This window comes from Triturus cristatus, chromosome 1_1 (genome assembly GCF_964204655.1).
Source record: "Triturus cristatus chromosome 1_1, aTriCri1.1, whole genome shotgun sequence".
In the NCBI taxonomy this organism is placed as follows: domain Eukaryota; kingdom Metazoa; phylum Chordata; class Amphibia; order Caudata; family Salamandridae; genus Triturus; species Triturus cristatus.
The window spans coordinates 1,202,116,363-1,202,131,080 of NC_140579.1; the positions used below are offsets into that span (position 1 = coordinate 1,202,116,363).

At 49.9% G+C, this 14,718-nt stretch overlaps 1 protein-coding gene across 2 annotated transcripts in view; it reads left to right on the forward strand.

Annotated features, from left to right (window-relative positions):
- The window catches only part of LOC146871829 (FACT complex subunit SPT16-like), a 321,517-nt gene that overhangs the window by 118,498 nt on the left and 188,301 nt on the right, over positions 1-14,718 (forward strand). For both annotated transcript variants that reach the window (XM_085599782.1, XM_085599781.1), the window contains exon 9: positions 11,407-11,480. In XM_085599782.1, coding sequence (XP_085455908.1) covers positions 11,407-11,480 — 74 coding nt within the window. The remainder of the gene's footprint in view (positions 1-11,406; positions 11,481-14,718) is intronic.

Below are 14,718 nucleotides of genomic sequence, written 5' to 3' on the forward strand. Positions count from 1 at the left end.
GGGCTGCTGACATTCATATCGCCCACCCTCCTCCCCGGCGCCTGTCGCAGCTGCAGTTCTCAGAATTGCTGTATAGCATGGTCATCACTTCCTATATCTACTCCATCACTGCCACAATGGCGAAAAACAATCTGGGGATGGAGAGGATGCCCATGCGCACTGTGGTCCAGGGGAGGAGTCACCCATCTCAGGATGCTTCGAAGACTCTTCCAGGACAACAATGTGCAATCATCCGGACCCAACACTAGGCGGCGATCTATGCACAGATATGAATGTCAGCAGCCCTACATGCCAAGAACAGATGCATACTGGTAAGTAGCATAATCATTAACTTCTGCCAAACCTCTGGGGACTGTGGACTCTGTACACAATGTACCTATTTGGGAACAGTATATATATATATAGAGCCACTTTCTCACACTGGCAAGCAGGCCACAGGGTTGTGGGAGCAAAGCTCCTAGGGTTAAGCTCAGGGCACATTGGGGACCAAGTTACGACCAAAGGGGCACCCTCAGCGACGCTAGGGCAGCCGGGTGCAGGGTGCAGTTTTGAGGTTGGGTGCCACGTTGAATTCAATGGAGATTTTCCGGGACAAAAACACTGCAGGCTCTGGGATGAAGATCTTCCAGGAGTGACCACCACTTCGAGGGGTAAGTTGGGATGTAGAGGGATGGTTAGGCTCCACTGGGTTGGGCACACAAGGCCGTGGGGCGACCGGTGCAGGGGTGCCTTTGGACGTTGGATTTTCTTACCCGCTCTGGTCTCGGTAGGGGGGGGGGTCTCCTGGATTGAGGCTGCTGGCGTCGTCTGGAGGCCTGAGGCAGGTCAGAGATTGCCGGATCTTTGGTCAGGATTGCTGCGGGGACCTCCTTGTGGTGTTTGTTCACTCAAACACAGGCCGGGCTCAGCAGGTGCAGTGTGTGCTGGATTCGCGGTTTCTAGCTGGCACCAGAAGCTGCATTTATAACACGTCTGGTGTTTGTGAGGAAGTGGCTCTGTATATACTGTTCCCAAATAGGTACAGTGTGTATAGAGTCCACAGTCCCCAGAGGTTTGGCAGAGGCTTTTGTTAGATATAACCTTACTCTCTAAAGTGGTAGCTTGGTCGAGCAGTAAGGCAGTATCGGGGGACAGTGTAAAGCATTTGATGTACACTCAGTCAGCAAATGGTTTCACACACTCAATAACTGAACTCTAGGCCAATGATTTATAAAAAATATATGCTCGTTTTATTTTAGAACCAGCAATAGGTATTAAAATATACTGTTTGAGGCATATGAGCTGCAGATTATACACTTTTGCATAGATCGCCATCTGGTGTTGGGCCCGGATGTTTGCAGTTTGTTTTTCTTCTTGGACAGTCTTTGGAAGTCACGAGTTCGGTGACTCCTCCTTCGGTCCGTACTGCGCATGGGCTTCGGCTCCATCCTCAGATTTTTTTCCGCCATCAGGCTCGGCTGTGATACTTCGTGCTCCGGCTTCGAACTTTTCCAGTTCGACCTTCGACGGAAAATCCTCGTCCATCGCGATTCTTAAGACAAAATTCATCTTCATCTCTCTCGGCGGCACTTCTCGATTCCAGACATCGGCGCCTGCCTTCGGGCCTCCCTTGACTCCGGTCTCGGCCGATGGAAAGGACTCCCTTCAAAAAGTGCCCAAAATGTGGGTCTAAATTTCCCCACACCGACCTGCATCAGGTGTGTAACCTCTGCCTCTCTCCCGAACACGAGGCCCGAGACTGCCCCGCCTGCAAGTCTTTTCGATCGAAAAAGACCATCCGGGATCGAAGAGCTCGACGCACCATGGCGCACTCATCGACTTCGGCTCCACCTGACATCTTCGGAGACGACACCGGAGCTTCGGGGCAGCAGCACACAGAGCAGGAGGAAGAACTAGTCAGCGCTTCCGAGGCCGACGACTGTTGAAGCATCATAAGTCTCCCGGCGGCTCGGGCTCGAGCCAGCCTACTCCTGGTGACGAAAAACACCGTTCGGCACCGAAGAAAACTACACCCAGTTCGGCTCCAAAGCCATCGAGCTCGAAACCTGCACTCTCGGTGCCGACGAAACATAAACATAAACCGCTCGGCACCGACGCTCCGGCGCCGAAGCCTGCCCCGGCACCGAAGAAATCGGAGGCCCCGAAATAGCATGGCATGGAGAAACCATCGAAGCCCTCGGCTCCGAAAACATCGGCACCGACAGACGATTCGGTGCCAGGAGAACTATTTACGCCAGATCCTTATCAAAAAACTTTAACAAAGGATCCAAAGACTGGGCATTTAACTTTGTCTTCCAAAAAGACATTTAAACAAGCCAGATCCTCCTCCACCGCCGAAAAGGAAGGACTCTGCCACATCTCCCTTCAGAGTACCCTCCCCACCACCTCCTCCACCTTCTCCACCTCCTCCACCTCCCATATCTCTGCCACCTTTGTCTCACCGCTCTCCAACCCCATCTCCAGACCCTGATTATGGAGATCCAGATTATGATCCGGCAGACGCCCCAATAGACCCCACACCTCCAGGGACACCAGACCCATGGGAGGATTACCACAACCCCGATGTACCAGATATGCCTCAGGATGACATTTATCCATCCAGGCCATCTCCTCCAGAGGACTCCCTGGGGTTCCACCACTTAATACAGCGGGCGGCACACTACCATGGGGTAGAATTACACAGTGAGCCAGTTGAGGACGATTTCCTACTGGACACTTTTGACATACAAGATAAGGCCACAGCAATATTGCCCATGCTAAAAGGAGTAACCAAACATGCTGCAGAGGTGTTCAAGGACCCAGTCAGAGCTAGGGTATTAAACCTCATAGGGAAGAAATATAAAGCAGCCCCCACAGATCCTGCATATATTAAAGGACCTGCTCCCTTAGACTCATTAGTGGTATCCACAGCTAGGAAGCGGTCTAACTCTCAATCATCAGGGGAGGCTCCACCACCAGATAAGGAGTCAAAGCTCTTAGATGCGTCTGGTAAACGCACTGCCTCGCAAGCTGCAAATATGTGGCGCATCGCCAACACGCAAGCACTGCTTGCACGTTATGATTGAGCACATTACGATGAGCTGGAGGCTATCATGCAACACCTCCCAGACAAACAAACACAGGGCTCATGAGATAATACAGGAGGGAAAGCTCATTACCAACACCTCAATTAAATGTGCCCTCGACGCAGCAGACACAGCTTCTAGAGCTATAAACACCAGTGTTTTGCTTCGTCGTCGTGCCTGGCTCAGGATCTCAGGATCTCAGGGTTTAAGCCAGAAGTCCAGGCATCTATATTAAATCACCCCTTTGACCAACAACACCTATTTGGTCCAAAGGTTGACGAAGCATTGGAGAAAATGAAAAAGGACACGGATACAGCAAAGTCTATGGGGGCATTACAATCCCATACCCCTAGACGTTCATTTTGTCGTTCCTCCTTTTGTGGCACTTCCTAGAAGTCCCCTCCTCAGACTACCTTCTCGAAAGGATATCAAAGAGGTGGATATAGAGGAAACAATAATAAGGGCAGGCGCAAAACCAACACCACCCGTTCTGCCACACCACCCGCCCAATGACTTTCCCCCGCTCCCCCCCGACCATTCTACTCCAGTCGGGGGTAGACTACGGCATTTTCTTCCCACCTGGGAGACCATAACATCAGACAGTTGGGTGACACAAATTGTTCAGTCAGGCTACTGTCTCGAACTAACATCTACCCCACCCAATATTCCACCCAGGCACCGTACAATGTCGCAAGAACACACCATGCTGCTCAAACAGGAGGTAATCTCCCTCCTGCAAAAACAAGCTATAGAGCAGGTCCCCGTCAATCAGCAAAATTTAGGGGTCTACTCTCTGTATTTTCTAATACCAAAGAGACAAGACCCTACGGCCCATTCTAGACCTCCGGCCTCTAAATGCATACATACATTCGGACCATTTCCACATGGTAACCCTCCAACAAGTTCTCCCACTCCTCTGCCAGGGAGACTTTCTCACTACACTGGACTTGAAAGACGCATACTTTCATATTCCAATACACCCTTCTCACAGGAAGTACCTCAGGTTTGTGGTGGACGGTCAGCATTACCAATTCAGAGTTCTCCCCTTCGGGGTCACAACCGCTCCACGGGTGTTTACCAAATGCCTAGCGGTAGTAGCAGCACACCTCAGAAGACAACATATTTATGTCTTCCCTTACTTGGACGACTGGCTGATAAAAGCCGCGTCCTACCACCAGTGTGTGCAACATACAAACAGCACCATCCAACTGCTCCACCAGCTAGGCTTCACGGTGAATCATCAAAAATCCCACCTCATACCATCTCACACAAAGCAATATCTCGGGCCACTATAGACACCTCCAAAGCTATAGCCTATCCCAATTCAGCCAGAATCGCAAGCATACAAGCCTTGCGCCAAACATTCATTCTTCAGCACTCTCTCCCAGCAAGAGTGTTTATGAAGCTAATAGGGATGATGGCATCTTGCATCTTCATAGTGCCCCATGCAAGACTCCACATGCGTCCACTCCAAGAGTGCCTAGCACGGCAGTGGAACCAGGCCCAGGGACAGCTGACGGATCTGGTGTTGGTGGACGGCCGCACCCATCACTCTCTGCAGTGGTGGAACACCACAAACCTTTCCAAAGGGCGGCTGTTCCTGGACCCGGTTCCTCAGGTGATTCTAACAACGGACGCATTGCTCTCCGGCTGGGGAGCGCACCTTCTACACCTCACAGTGCAAGGTCTATGGATGCCACAGCAAAAATTACTCCACATCAACCATCTGGAGTTATTGGCGATCTTTCTAGCCCTGAAATCCTTTCAGAAACAAATTTCAGCCAAAGCAGTCCTCATTCGCACAGACAATATGACTGCAATGTATTATATTCAAAAACAGGGGGGAACACACTCTCCCCAGTTCTCCCGCTTAGCACAGAGCATATGGAGATGGGCAATTCCACAAATCTTTTTCCTGGCACAACACGTCCCAGGCATTCAAAACACAATGGCAGATCTGCTCAGCAGACAAACGCAGCAAATGCACGAATGGGAACTGCATCCACAAGTTCTTCGCCCATTCTTCCACAAGTGGGGGCATCCTCAGATAGACCTCTTCGCCACCCACGAAAACAAAAAATGCCCAAGCTTCGCCGCCAGATACCCATTGTCCAAAGGCAATGCGATATGGATGAACTGGTCAGGCAGATTTGCATACGCCTTTCCACCTCTCCCACTAATTCCATTAGTGGTAAGGAAGCTACAACAGCACTCCCTCACACTCATTCTGGTAGCCCCAACATAGGCCAGGCAGCCGTGGTACACCACACTACTACAGCTATCGGTGGTACCACATCAAAAACTGCACCTGTCCCCATGCCTCCTAACCCAGAACCATGGAGAAATCAGGCACCCGGACCCAGCTCAGCTCAACCTTGAGATCTGGCTCCTGAAATCTTAGAATTTGGATACCTTAACCTTCCCCCTGATTGCATGAATATTATCAAGGAAGCCAGACGTCCTACCACTCGAGCATGCTATGCCGCAAAGTGGAAGAGATTTGTTGTTTACTGCCGTAACAAAACAATCAACCCTTTAGATGCATCCATACAGCACATCATATGCTATCTGCTCCATCTTCAAAGGTGTAACCTGGCATATTCATCCATACGTCTACACCTAGCAGCAATTGCTGCTTACCTGCAAAATAGACAGCATTGATCACTTTTTAGAGTGCCTGCTATTAAAGCCTTCATGGAAGGCCTTAAACGAGTAATTCCACCCAGGGCACCACCTTCCCCTATATGGAATCTAAACGTAGTTCTTACAAGGCTAATGGGTCCGCCTTTCGAACCAATGCATAAATGTGAGCTACAGTTCCACACTTGGAAAACAGCTATCCTCGTAGCTATCACTTCCCTTAGAAGGGTTAGTGAGATACAAGCGTTCACTATACAAGAACCCTTTTTACAGATACATCACAGCAAGGTGATACTTTGCACAAATCCAAAATTTCTGCCCAAGGTCATTTCCCCCTTCCATCTTAATCAATCGGTGTAATTACCGGTTTTTTTCTCGCAACCTCAATCTGTTGCGGAAAGGGCTCTACATACACTTGATGTTAAAAGGGCTTTACTGTACTACATACAAAGAACGCAACCCTTCAGAAAGACTAAACAATTGTTTGTCTCCTTCTCTCCACCACATAAAGGCAACCCCATCTCTAAATCAGGAATAGCTAGGTGGATTCTAAAATGCATACAGATTTGCTACCACAAGGCAAAACACACGCTATCTGTTCCCCCCAAAAGCCCACTCTACACGAAAGATAGGGGCTTCTATGGCTTTTCTAGGGAACATCCCATTAGATGATATCTGCAAAGCAGCTACATGGTCAACACTGCACACTTTCACTAAACATTACTGTGTAGATGTGCAAACCAAACAACAAGCTAGTGTGGGCCAGGCTGTACTAAAAACACTTTTTCAAACCACTGCAACAGATACCGGTGGTCGCCGCTAGGGTTGGGAACTGCTATATAGTCAATGCAAAAGTGTGTAATCTGCAGCTCAGATGCCTTGAATGGAATATACTACTTACCAGTATGCATCTGTTCTTGGCATGTAGAGCTGCAGATCTTCACACGCCGACCCGCCTCCCCGGCTACCTGTATCTGTTCCAGTCTATCTTATTTAGATGCAACACACATGGGTTTCTTCACTGTTATTACTACGCTCCATCTTTCCCTATTGGCGAAAAACAATCTGAGGATGGAGTCGAAGCCCATGCGCAATACGGACCAAGGGAGGAGTCACCAACCTCGTGACTCCCAAAGACTTTCCAAGAGGAAAAACAAACTGCAAACATCCGGGCCCAACACCAGATGGCGATCTATGCAAAAGTGTGTAGATCTGCAGCTCTACATGCCAAGAACAGATGCATACTGGTAAGTAGCATATTCCTTTTCCCTCCTCCGGTTCGTTGAGGTTGTATTCCTGGCACAATATTGAGCTATTTCATCAGCGAACCTATTGCTCTCTATACTGTAGTCGGCACCATGTTTGTGTGCCGCACACTTCATGACTGCAATCTTTTTAGGCAGCTGTATCTCCTCAAGCAACAATTTCACAAATTCACCATTCCCAATTGGATATCCCGAAGAAGTCATGAATCCCCTCTGAGACCAGATCTGTCCAAAATCATGCACCACTCCAAAGCCATACTGGCTATCCTTGATCACAGTGATTCGGAAGTTCCTTTCCAGTTAACAAGCTCGAATCAGAGCAATCCGCTCAGCAACTTGGGCTGAATGTATTCCTCTCAAACAAGATGCTTCCATGATGTCTGCCACCATATATACTGGGGTGAATGTATGACATTGTTCTGCATTCTGTCCAACTGTTTTTGCATTTGTCACCCCGAGTGGGAAGGGTATGCCCAGACGTGGGTCCTGTGCTCTCCATGCCACTGGAATCAAGCTATCCTGGCTGAAGAGGGGAGAAACCCCGAAACCAGTCCTAGGATGCTTGTTTCTAGTCCAGGGAGGACCTGGCTTGGCAGTTCGGGCTAGATTGTTCCCATGAGGCACAGGGTCAAGACTGATTTGCATATGGCTGGGTTCAAACTGGAAAGGCATGGTGTGAGAAAGTGGCTCTGTATATACTGTTCCTTAATAGGTACAGGGTGTACAGAGTCCACAGTCCCCCAGGGTTTGACAGAGGTTAAAGTTAGATATAACCTTACTCTCAAGTGGTAGCTTGGTCGAGCAGTAAGGCAGTATCAGAGGACGGTGTTAAGCATTTGTTGTACACACTCAAGTCAGCTAATGGTCTCACACACTCAATAACTGAACTCTAGGCCAATGGTTTATATATATAAAAAATATCTGCTTGTTTTATTTTAGAACCAACACTTGGATTTAAAATATACTTTCTCAGAATGAGATGTTTCATATAAATACTTTTGAAATATGCAATTGACTTTTGTATACAGTTACTATTGGTTGCAATAGGCAACTCTATTTTAAACACAATGCATTGAGCTCAATGGAAAATTCAAGTTATTTGTAACAGATTACTTTTTAGATTACTTTTGGAATTCCAGGACTGGATCCTAGATTCAGTCCTGGGTCAGTACTCAGAATCAAGTGATGAAAGTCGAGTTAATTACTGTAATGATTTTTAAACAATATTTAGCTATGTTAAAAGTTGACACTTAGAAAATATTTCAAAGAAAACAGTTTTCAGATATTATACGATTTTTGAAGAATATTTAAAGATTGGAGAAATCGACACTTAGAAGAAATTTCACAGAAAAAGTCAATGATTTCCTATGGAAGAAAATTGGGTTACGGTTAAGTACAGTTGTAAGTATTTTTCAGAGTCAGTGCTGGGCACCAAGATCCAGCACTGGGAGCTCACCTAAGAGCAGGTGTGTAATTTCGTTTTCGTTACTCGGCTGATTTTTGGTGAATGTTTTAAGATTTGAAAAGTCCACACTTAGTTCAGGAAAAAGCCAGTCAATGTTACCCTATGAGGAAAATAGTTATCGGTTTAAGGGTAAGTACTCGACTGGCAGAGTTGAGGTTCTGGGCATAGACTCAGGGGTCCCCCAGGGTCAGGTAGGTACAGTTGGTTTACCCTCAGCCACTCTAGGGCGGCCGGGTGCAGAGAGTTAGGCCCAATGTTATCCTATGAGGTATAGGGGGGCCTTGGTTGGTGGCTGCTGACTGGCAAGCCACGCGGCTGTGGGACCGGGGCTCCTGGTCACTTAAGGCAAGTGGGGAAGTAGGTAGGTGTAGAGGTTGCACTGCCAGTGCCACTCGGGCAGCTGGGTTCAGGGTGCTTTTGAGCCTTCGGGCGCTCAATTGATTTCAATGGGAAATCTCTTGGTTTAGAAGGACTGCAAGCTCTGGGACTAGGACTCTTCAGGTGCCACCACCACTTCGAGAGGTAAGTTGGAGGATAGGTAGGTTCCCTGGGATTGGGCACAGGGGGCCATGGGGCGCCGCGTGCAGGGGTGCCTTTTGGTGTCGGGAAATCTTACCCTTTGGTGATCGCGGTGGGGGGGCACCTTGTTCTGAGGCTGCAGGCTTCTTCAGGAGTGTCGAGGGAGGTCCTTGGGTGCCGACTCGGGGTCACAGTTGCCGTAGGGTCATTCTCGGGGTCTTTGTTCACTCCGGCACTGGCCAGGCTTGGCTGGTGCAGAGTGTGCTGGGTTCGCGGTTCCGGGCTGCTGCCAGGGATTAGAGGTAGGTTTTTAGTAGAGCCTCTACTCATGGGAGTCCCAGGGGCTTAGAGCCAAAAGGTAGTCAGGTCCTCTGGGGTTGGTGAGGTTGCTGGCCACAAGAGATGCGGGGTTGGAGCAGGAGCAGGTTCGAGGGTCGACAGGCCGGTAGGACTGGGGCCAAAGCAGTTGGTGTGGGGGGTTGCAGTGGCCTGGGGAAGCTCACAGAGGCGGCATGCCTTTGAAGCTTCCCCCGCCCATCCTGGGGGAGGATATTTAGCACCTCGCCCAGGATGTGCATTGTTGCAGGCCCAGGATGTAAGAAAGTGGGTTTCTGTTGCAGTAAACCCCCCCCCCCCCCCCTTTTGCCTAAATAGCTGATGCACTTTTCCTTGTTGTGCCCTGGGCTCCTGCCAATCAGTTGCCCAGGGCCTGTGTTCCTTCCCTAAAAACCGCCTAACAGCCAAAACCCGAATTGGCAAACCCTGGCCACATGTCAGCCCCTGGTAAACGGTACCCTAGGTACCCAGGGCCTTGTGACCAGGGAAGGCCTCTAAGGGCTGCAGCACTCATTGTACCACCCTTGGAGGCCCTGTACCCTAACACACACACACTGCTCTTGCAGGCTGAGTGTCTGGATACAAAACAAAACAGAGTCGACATGGCACACATCCCTGTGTGCCATGCCCACAACCTACACTGCCCTGGCATACATCAGCCACTCCTCTAGCTGGGTACCCTATGCCAGTGGTGTGGGCACAGAGGCAGGAGCCCTGTGCCCCTACAGTACCCAGGTCCATTCCTGGGTCCTGTAAGTGCAGTGCTGCCAGCTAAGAGTATATGGTGGAGAGAGAGAGAGAGAGAGAGAGAGAGAGAGATCGAGAGAGAGATCGAGAGAGAGATCGAGAGAGAGATCGAGAGAGAGATCGAGAGAGAGAGAGATCGAGAGAGAGAGAGATCGAGAGAGAGAGAGATCGAGAGAGAGAGAGATCGAGATCGAGAGAGAGAGAGATCGAGATCGAGAGAGAGATCGAGATCGAGAGAGATCGAGATCGAGAGAGAGAGAGAGATCGAGAGAGAGAGAGAGATCGAGAGAGAGAGAGAGATCGAGAGATCGAGAGAGAGAGATCGAGAGAGAGAGATCGAGAGAGAGAGAGAGAGATCGAGAGAGAGAGATCGAGAGAGAGAGATCGAGAGAGAGAGAGAGATCGAGAGAGAGATCGAGAGAGATCGAGAGAGAGAGAGAGATCGAGAGAGAGATCGAGAGAGAGAGAGAGATCGAGAGAGAGAGAGAGATCGAGAGAGAGAGAGAGATCGAGAGAGAGAGAGAGATCGAGAGAGAGAGAGAGATCGAGAGAGAGAGAGAGAGAGAGATCGAGAGAGAGAGAGAGAGATCGAGAGAGAGAGAGAGAGAGATCGAGAGAGAGAGAGAGAGATCGAGAGAGAGAGATCGAGATCGAGATCGAGAGAGAGATCGAGAGAGAGAGATCGAGAGAGAGAGAGAGATCGAGAGAGAGAGATCGAGAGAGAGAGAGATCGAGATCGAGAGAGAGATCGAGAGAGAGAGAGATCGAGAGAGAGAGAGATCGAGATCGAGAGAGATCGAGAGAGAGAGAGAGAGAGATCGAGAGAGAGAGAGATCGAGAGAGAGAGAGATCGAGAGAGAGAGAGAGAGAGAGAGAGAGAGAGAGAGAGAGAGAGATCGAGAGAGAGAGAGAGAGAGAGAGATCGAGAGAGAGAGAGAGAGAGAGAGAGATCGAGAGAGAGAGAGAGAGAGAGAGATCGAGAGAGAGAGAGAGAGATCGAGATCGAGGAGAGAGAGAGAGAGAGATCGAGAGAGAGAGAGAGAGATCGAGAGAGATCTCTAACTGTGACACAATAAGTGCTCATGCCTATGTGACGGTATATGTAGCTCCTGCTGAGTAACAGGAATGCCACCGGAAACGTACTGCTCAGCACCTTATTTTGTTCGTGTGTGTGTGGGCACACAGATTGGGTGCTACAGATGCTGACCTCTGATGAAACATTTGGAGAATGAAAATATTTATAATCCTTTTGAGTTTTTGTCTGCCATTGCTACATTGTCAAGATTTTATACTAAATTATCAGTTTCACAAGTTCTAGGGTGGTTTTGATGTAAAAAGTCTCACTATATCGAAGTCTATGCCTTCACAGGTTTGCTATGGGTATTGAGTTCCGGGAAGGATCCTTGGTTATAAACAGCAAGAATAATTTACAGCTAAAGAAGGGTAAGTATAGTGACTCATTCACCACCCATCCCTATCCCCACATTTTGAGCTCCCTTTGATCATATTCTTTGCTCATCCTGGCACCCTGTGTTTTGTACCTGCCCTGGCGTGTCTGCTTCCTAGCTTGACTTCAGTCGTAGTGCCATGTGCCAGTCATTTTACTGTCTAAAACAGTGATTGTGATCAAAGCTCTGTGCCCTTCACAAGATTATATTTAACACTTGTATATCACAACTGATGGAATGTGAGTCCTGAAAATGAAGTTGGTGCTTACAATTGTGAGATGACCAGGATTTACCTGCAATGGAAGTAGAAGACACAAAGGTTTACTAGTTTTGCAGCGTGAATCTTTCTGGATTCACTATGCTGTGCATTATTCCGCGATCTTGTGGTTGGGTCCGGATTCGTAGTCTTTTCTTTGTTTTTTTTTTTTTTTTTTTTTTTTTTTTGTAGCCCAGGTGGGCGTCGACGTCCACCATTTGGTGCACCTCCCGTGACGTCGTCGTGCTTCCTGCGGAAGTCCCACCTTTGGGGCGCCATCTTCAGATTCTTTTTTCCGCCGTTGGGTCTGGATCGTCATCGGGAAGCTCCAGAAATTCACTCGGAGGAAGAAGGAAGAAAAGCGAGTTTCATCGATAGAATCAAGAGAAGACATCAGGAATAGAACAGATTTCATCAGGAGCGCGAAGAAAGAGGACCAGCGAGCCTTTTTCTTCGACAGCCTTGGAGAATGCACGCTCAGAGACCCTGAGCGAAATGGACAAGACGCCATTCAAGTTCTGCCCAAACTGCCACCACAAGTTCGCGCAGAAAGACCAGCATCCGGTCTGCAACCTCTGCCTACCGGTGGATCACCAGAGTATCGACTGCAACGCCTGCTCAGCCTTCGCGCCGAAGACACTCAGGGTGAGAGAGAGGCAGAGAAGAGCCAACGCCAACATGGATGGCAAAGGGAAACCCCCGACACTCTACGAGCTGGGCCTCGACACGGACGACGAGGACAACGTCGCCGAGACAGCCGAAAACTTCACGGTCGTAGAGACCGACAAGAAAAAAGAAGACGAGGTAAGAGAATCGTCGAGCGCAAATCAAAAAACACCTCGAAAACACGAGGGTGACTCGAGGAAAACTGAGTCAAGGTCCACGAAGGGAGCCCCGGCGCCGAAAACTTCGACGTCCAAAGGGGGGACTTCGGACAAAAGGCCCAGCGGATCCTTACAAAAGGACTCCCTGGTGCAGAAAGACGCCGAAAGGCAAGGGTCGTCGAAATCATCCCATGAAACGGGCCGATCGACGCAGAAAGAACGTTCGACGTCGACGCAAGTTTCATCGAAAAGACCCGCGGTCGACGCCGAAAGTATCTCCGAAATGGAGAAAAAGAAGAGGCGGCTCGAGGCCGAAATGGAGAACATCCTTCAAAGGAAGAAGGAGTTCGACGCCAGGATGAAGGAATTCAAGATTCCAACGGTTTCATCGGCGGACGTCGTCGAGGTCGAAGATGAGTTCGACGCCGAAGGGCTGACAAGGGATCTCGAAGAAGAAGAGGAGCCCTATTATGAGGAAGAAGCCGAGGAAGAAGACCAACAGTCGTTCTTCGAATCGGCGGCATCTACCAGCAACGACGTCGAATGGCACGATCTCGACACCGAAAACCCGGAGGAGCCCGTGGACACGTACCCCTCGAGGCCTTCGCCACCCGACGACATCGGGGTATACAATATGGTGGTGAAGAGCGCAGCACTGGCCTTCGGCGTCAAACTCGACGAGGAGAGGCCGAAAGCCGATTTTCTCGTCGAAACACTGCTCCCCATCCAGACTAGGAGTCAGTTCCTCCCCATGCTACAAAGCGTGATGAACCAGGGGAGAGAAGCCTTCAAGGAGCCTGCCACCTGCCGGTCGATCACGCCCAGGACAGAGAAGAAATATAAGCACTCCTCCCTGGACCCACCTTACATCAAGGGTAGCGTCACCGCAGACTCCATCATAGCCTCCACGGCCAGGAGAAGGGCCAACGTTCCAGCAACTTCGGGCCCGCCTCCGGATAAAGAGAGCAGGAGGATCGACCTCACAGGCAGAAAGGTCGAGAGGAACGCCGCAATGCACTGGCGCATGGCGAATTCGAATGCACTCCTCAATAGACACCAATACCAACACTGGGATGAGATGGGGGAGCTAGTAAAGCACCTCCCCGAAGAATACCGCCAGAGAGCCTCTCACCTGGTAGATGAAGGCAAGAACATCGCCAACTCCTGTATAAAAACGGCGTTGGATGGGGCAGAGACTTCAGCAAGACTCATGGCCATAGGGGTCACAGAGAGGAGGCATGCATGTCTAAGAATCTCGGGATTCAAACCGGAAGTGCAGAACAACATCCTTGGCACCCCCTTCAACGGAGAGACACTGTTCGGAGCAACGGTGGACGAAAAGCTCACCCAGCTCAAGAAGGAAAACGAGACAGCGAGGTCCATGGGGGCCCTACAGCTGAGGGGAATGAGACGAGGTAATCCCTCGAGGAGACCCTACGGTAGGGGTGCAAGCCAACAAGGGACATCGCACCAGGCGTTCCAACAAGGTCAGCAGGGCGAAGGTCACGGACAAAGTCAGCAGAAGCAAAGCTGGCAATATCAACCTCGGGGCCAGTCCTTTCGCGGGAGAGGGAACGGACGTGGCCAAAGGAGGAGAGGGGGCGATCAGCCCTCCTCGAAGTGACTCAGCACGCAAGAAGACGCCTACCCTCGTCAGGTCCCCAAGGGTGAGGCGCAAAAAAGTGGCATCAGGGGGAAGAGAAGATTCAAGAGCCTACGAGCATACGTCACCAGTAGGCGGAAGGCTGAGGTTCTACCTTCAGGAGTGGCGGCGTATAACCACAGACAAGTGGATACGGAACATCGTGCAGTACGGATACTGCGTAGACTTGGAGAAAAGACCTCCAAACAGGAAACCGAAGGGAAGACAGAGATCGGCCCAAGAACTGGCAATACTCAGAGAAGAAACGCGGAAACTCCTACAAAAGGGAGCCATAGAGGCAGTGCCGTTCGGGGAACGCAACAAAGAGGTCTACTCAAACTACTTCGTGGTTCCGAAGGTAGACGGAGACCTCAGACCCATACTGGACCTCCGTTACCTAAACAAGTTCATAAGAACGCAAAGGTTCAAAATGACTTCACTGCAGGAGGTACTGCCACAGATAAGAGAAGGGGACTTCATGGTCACCGTGGACCTCAAGGATGCCTACCTT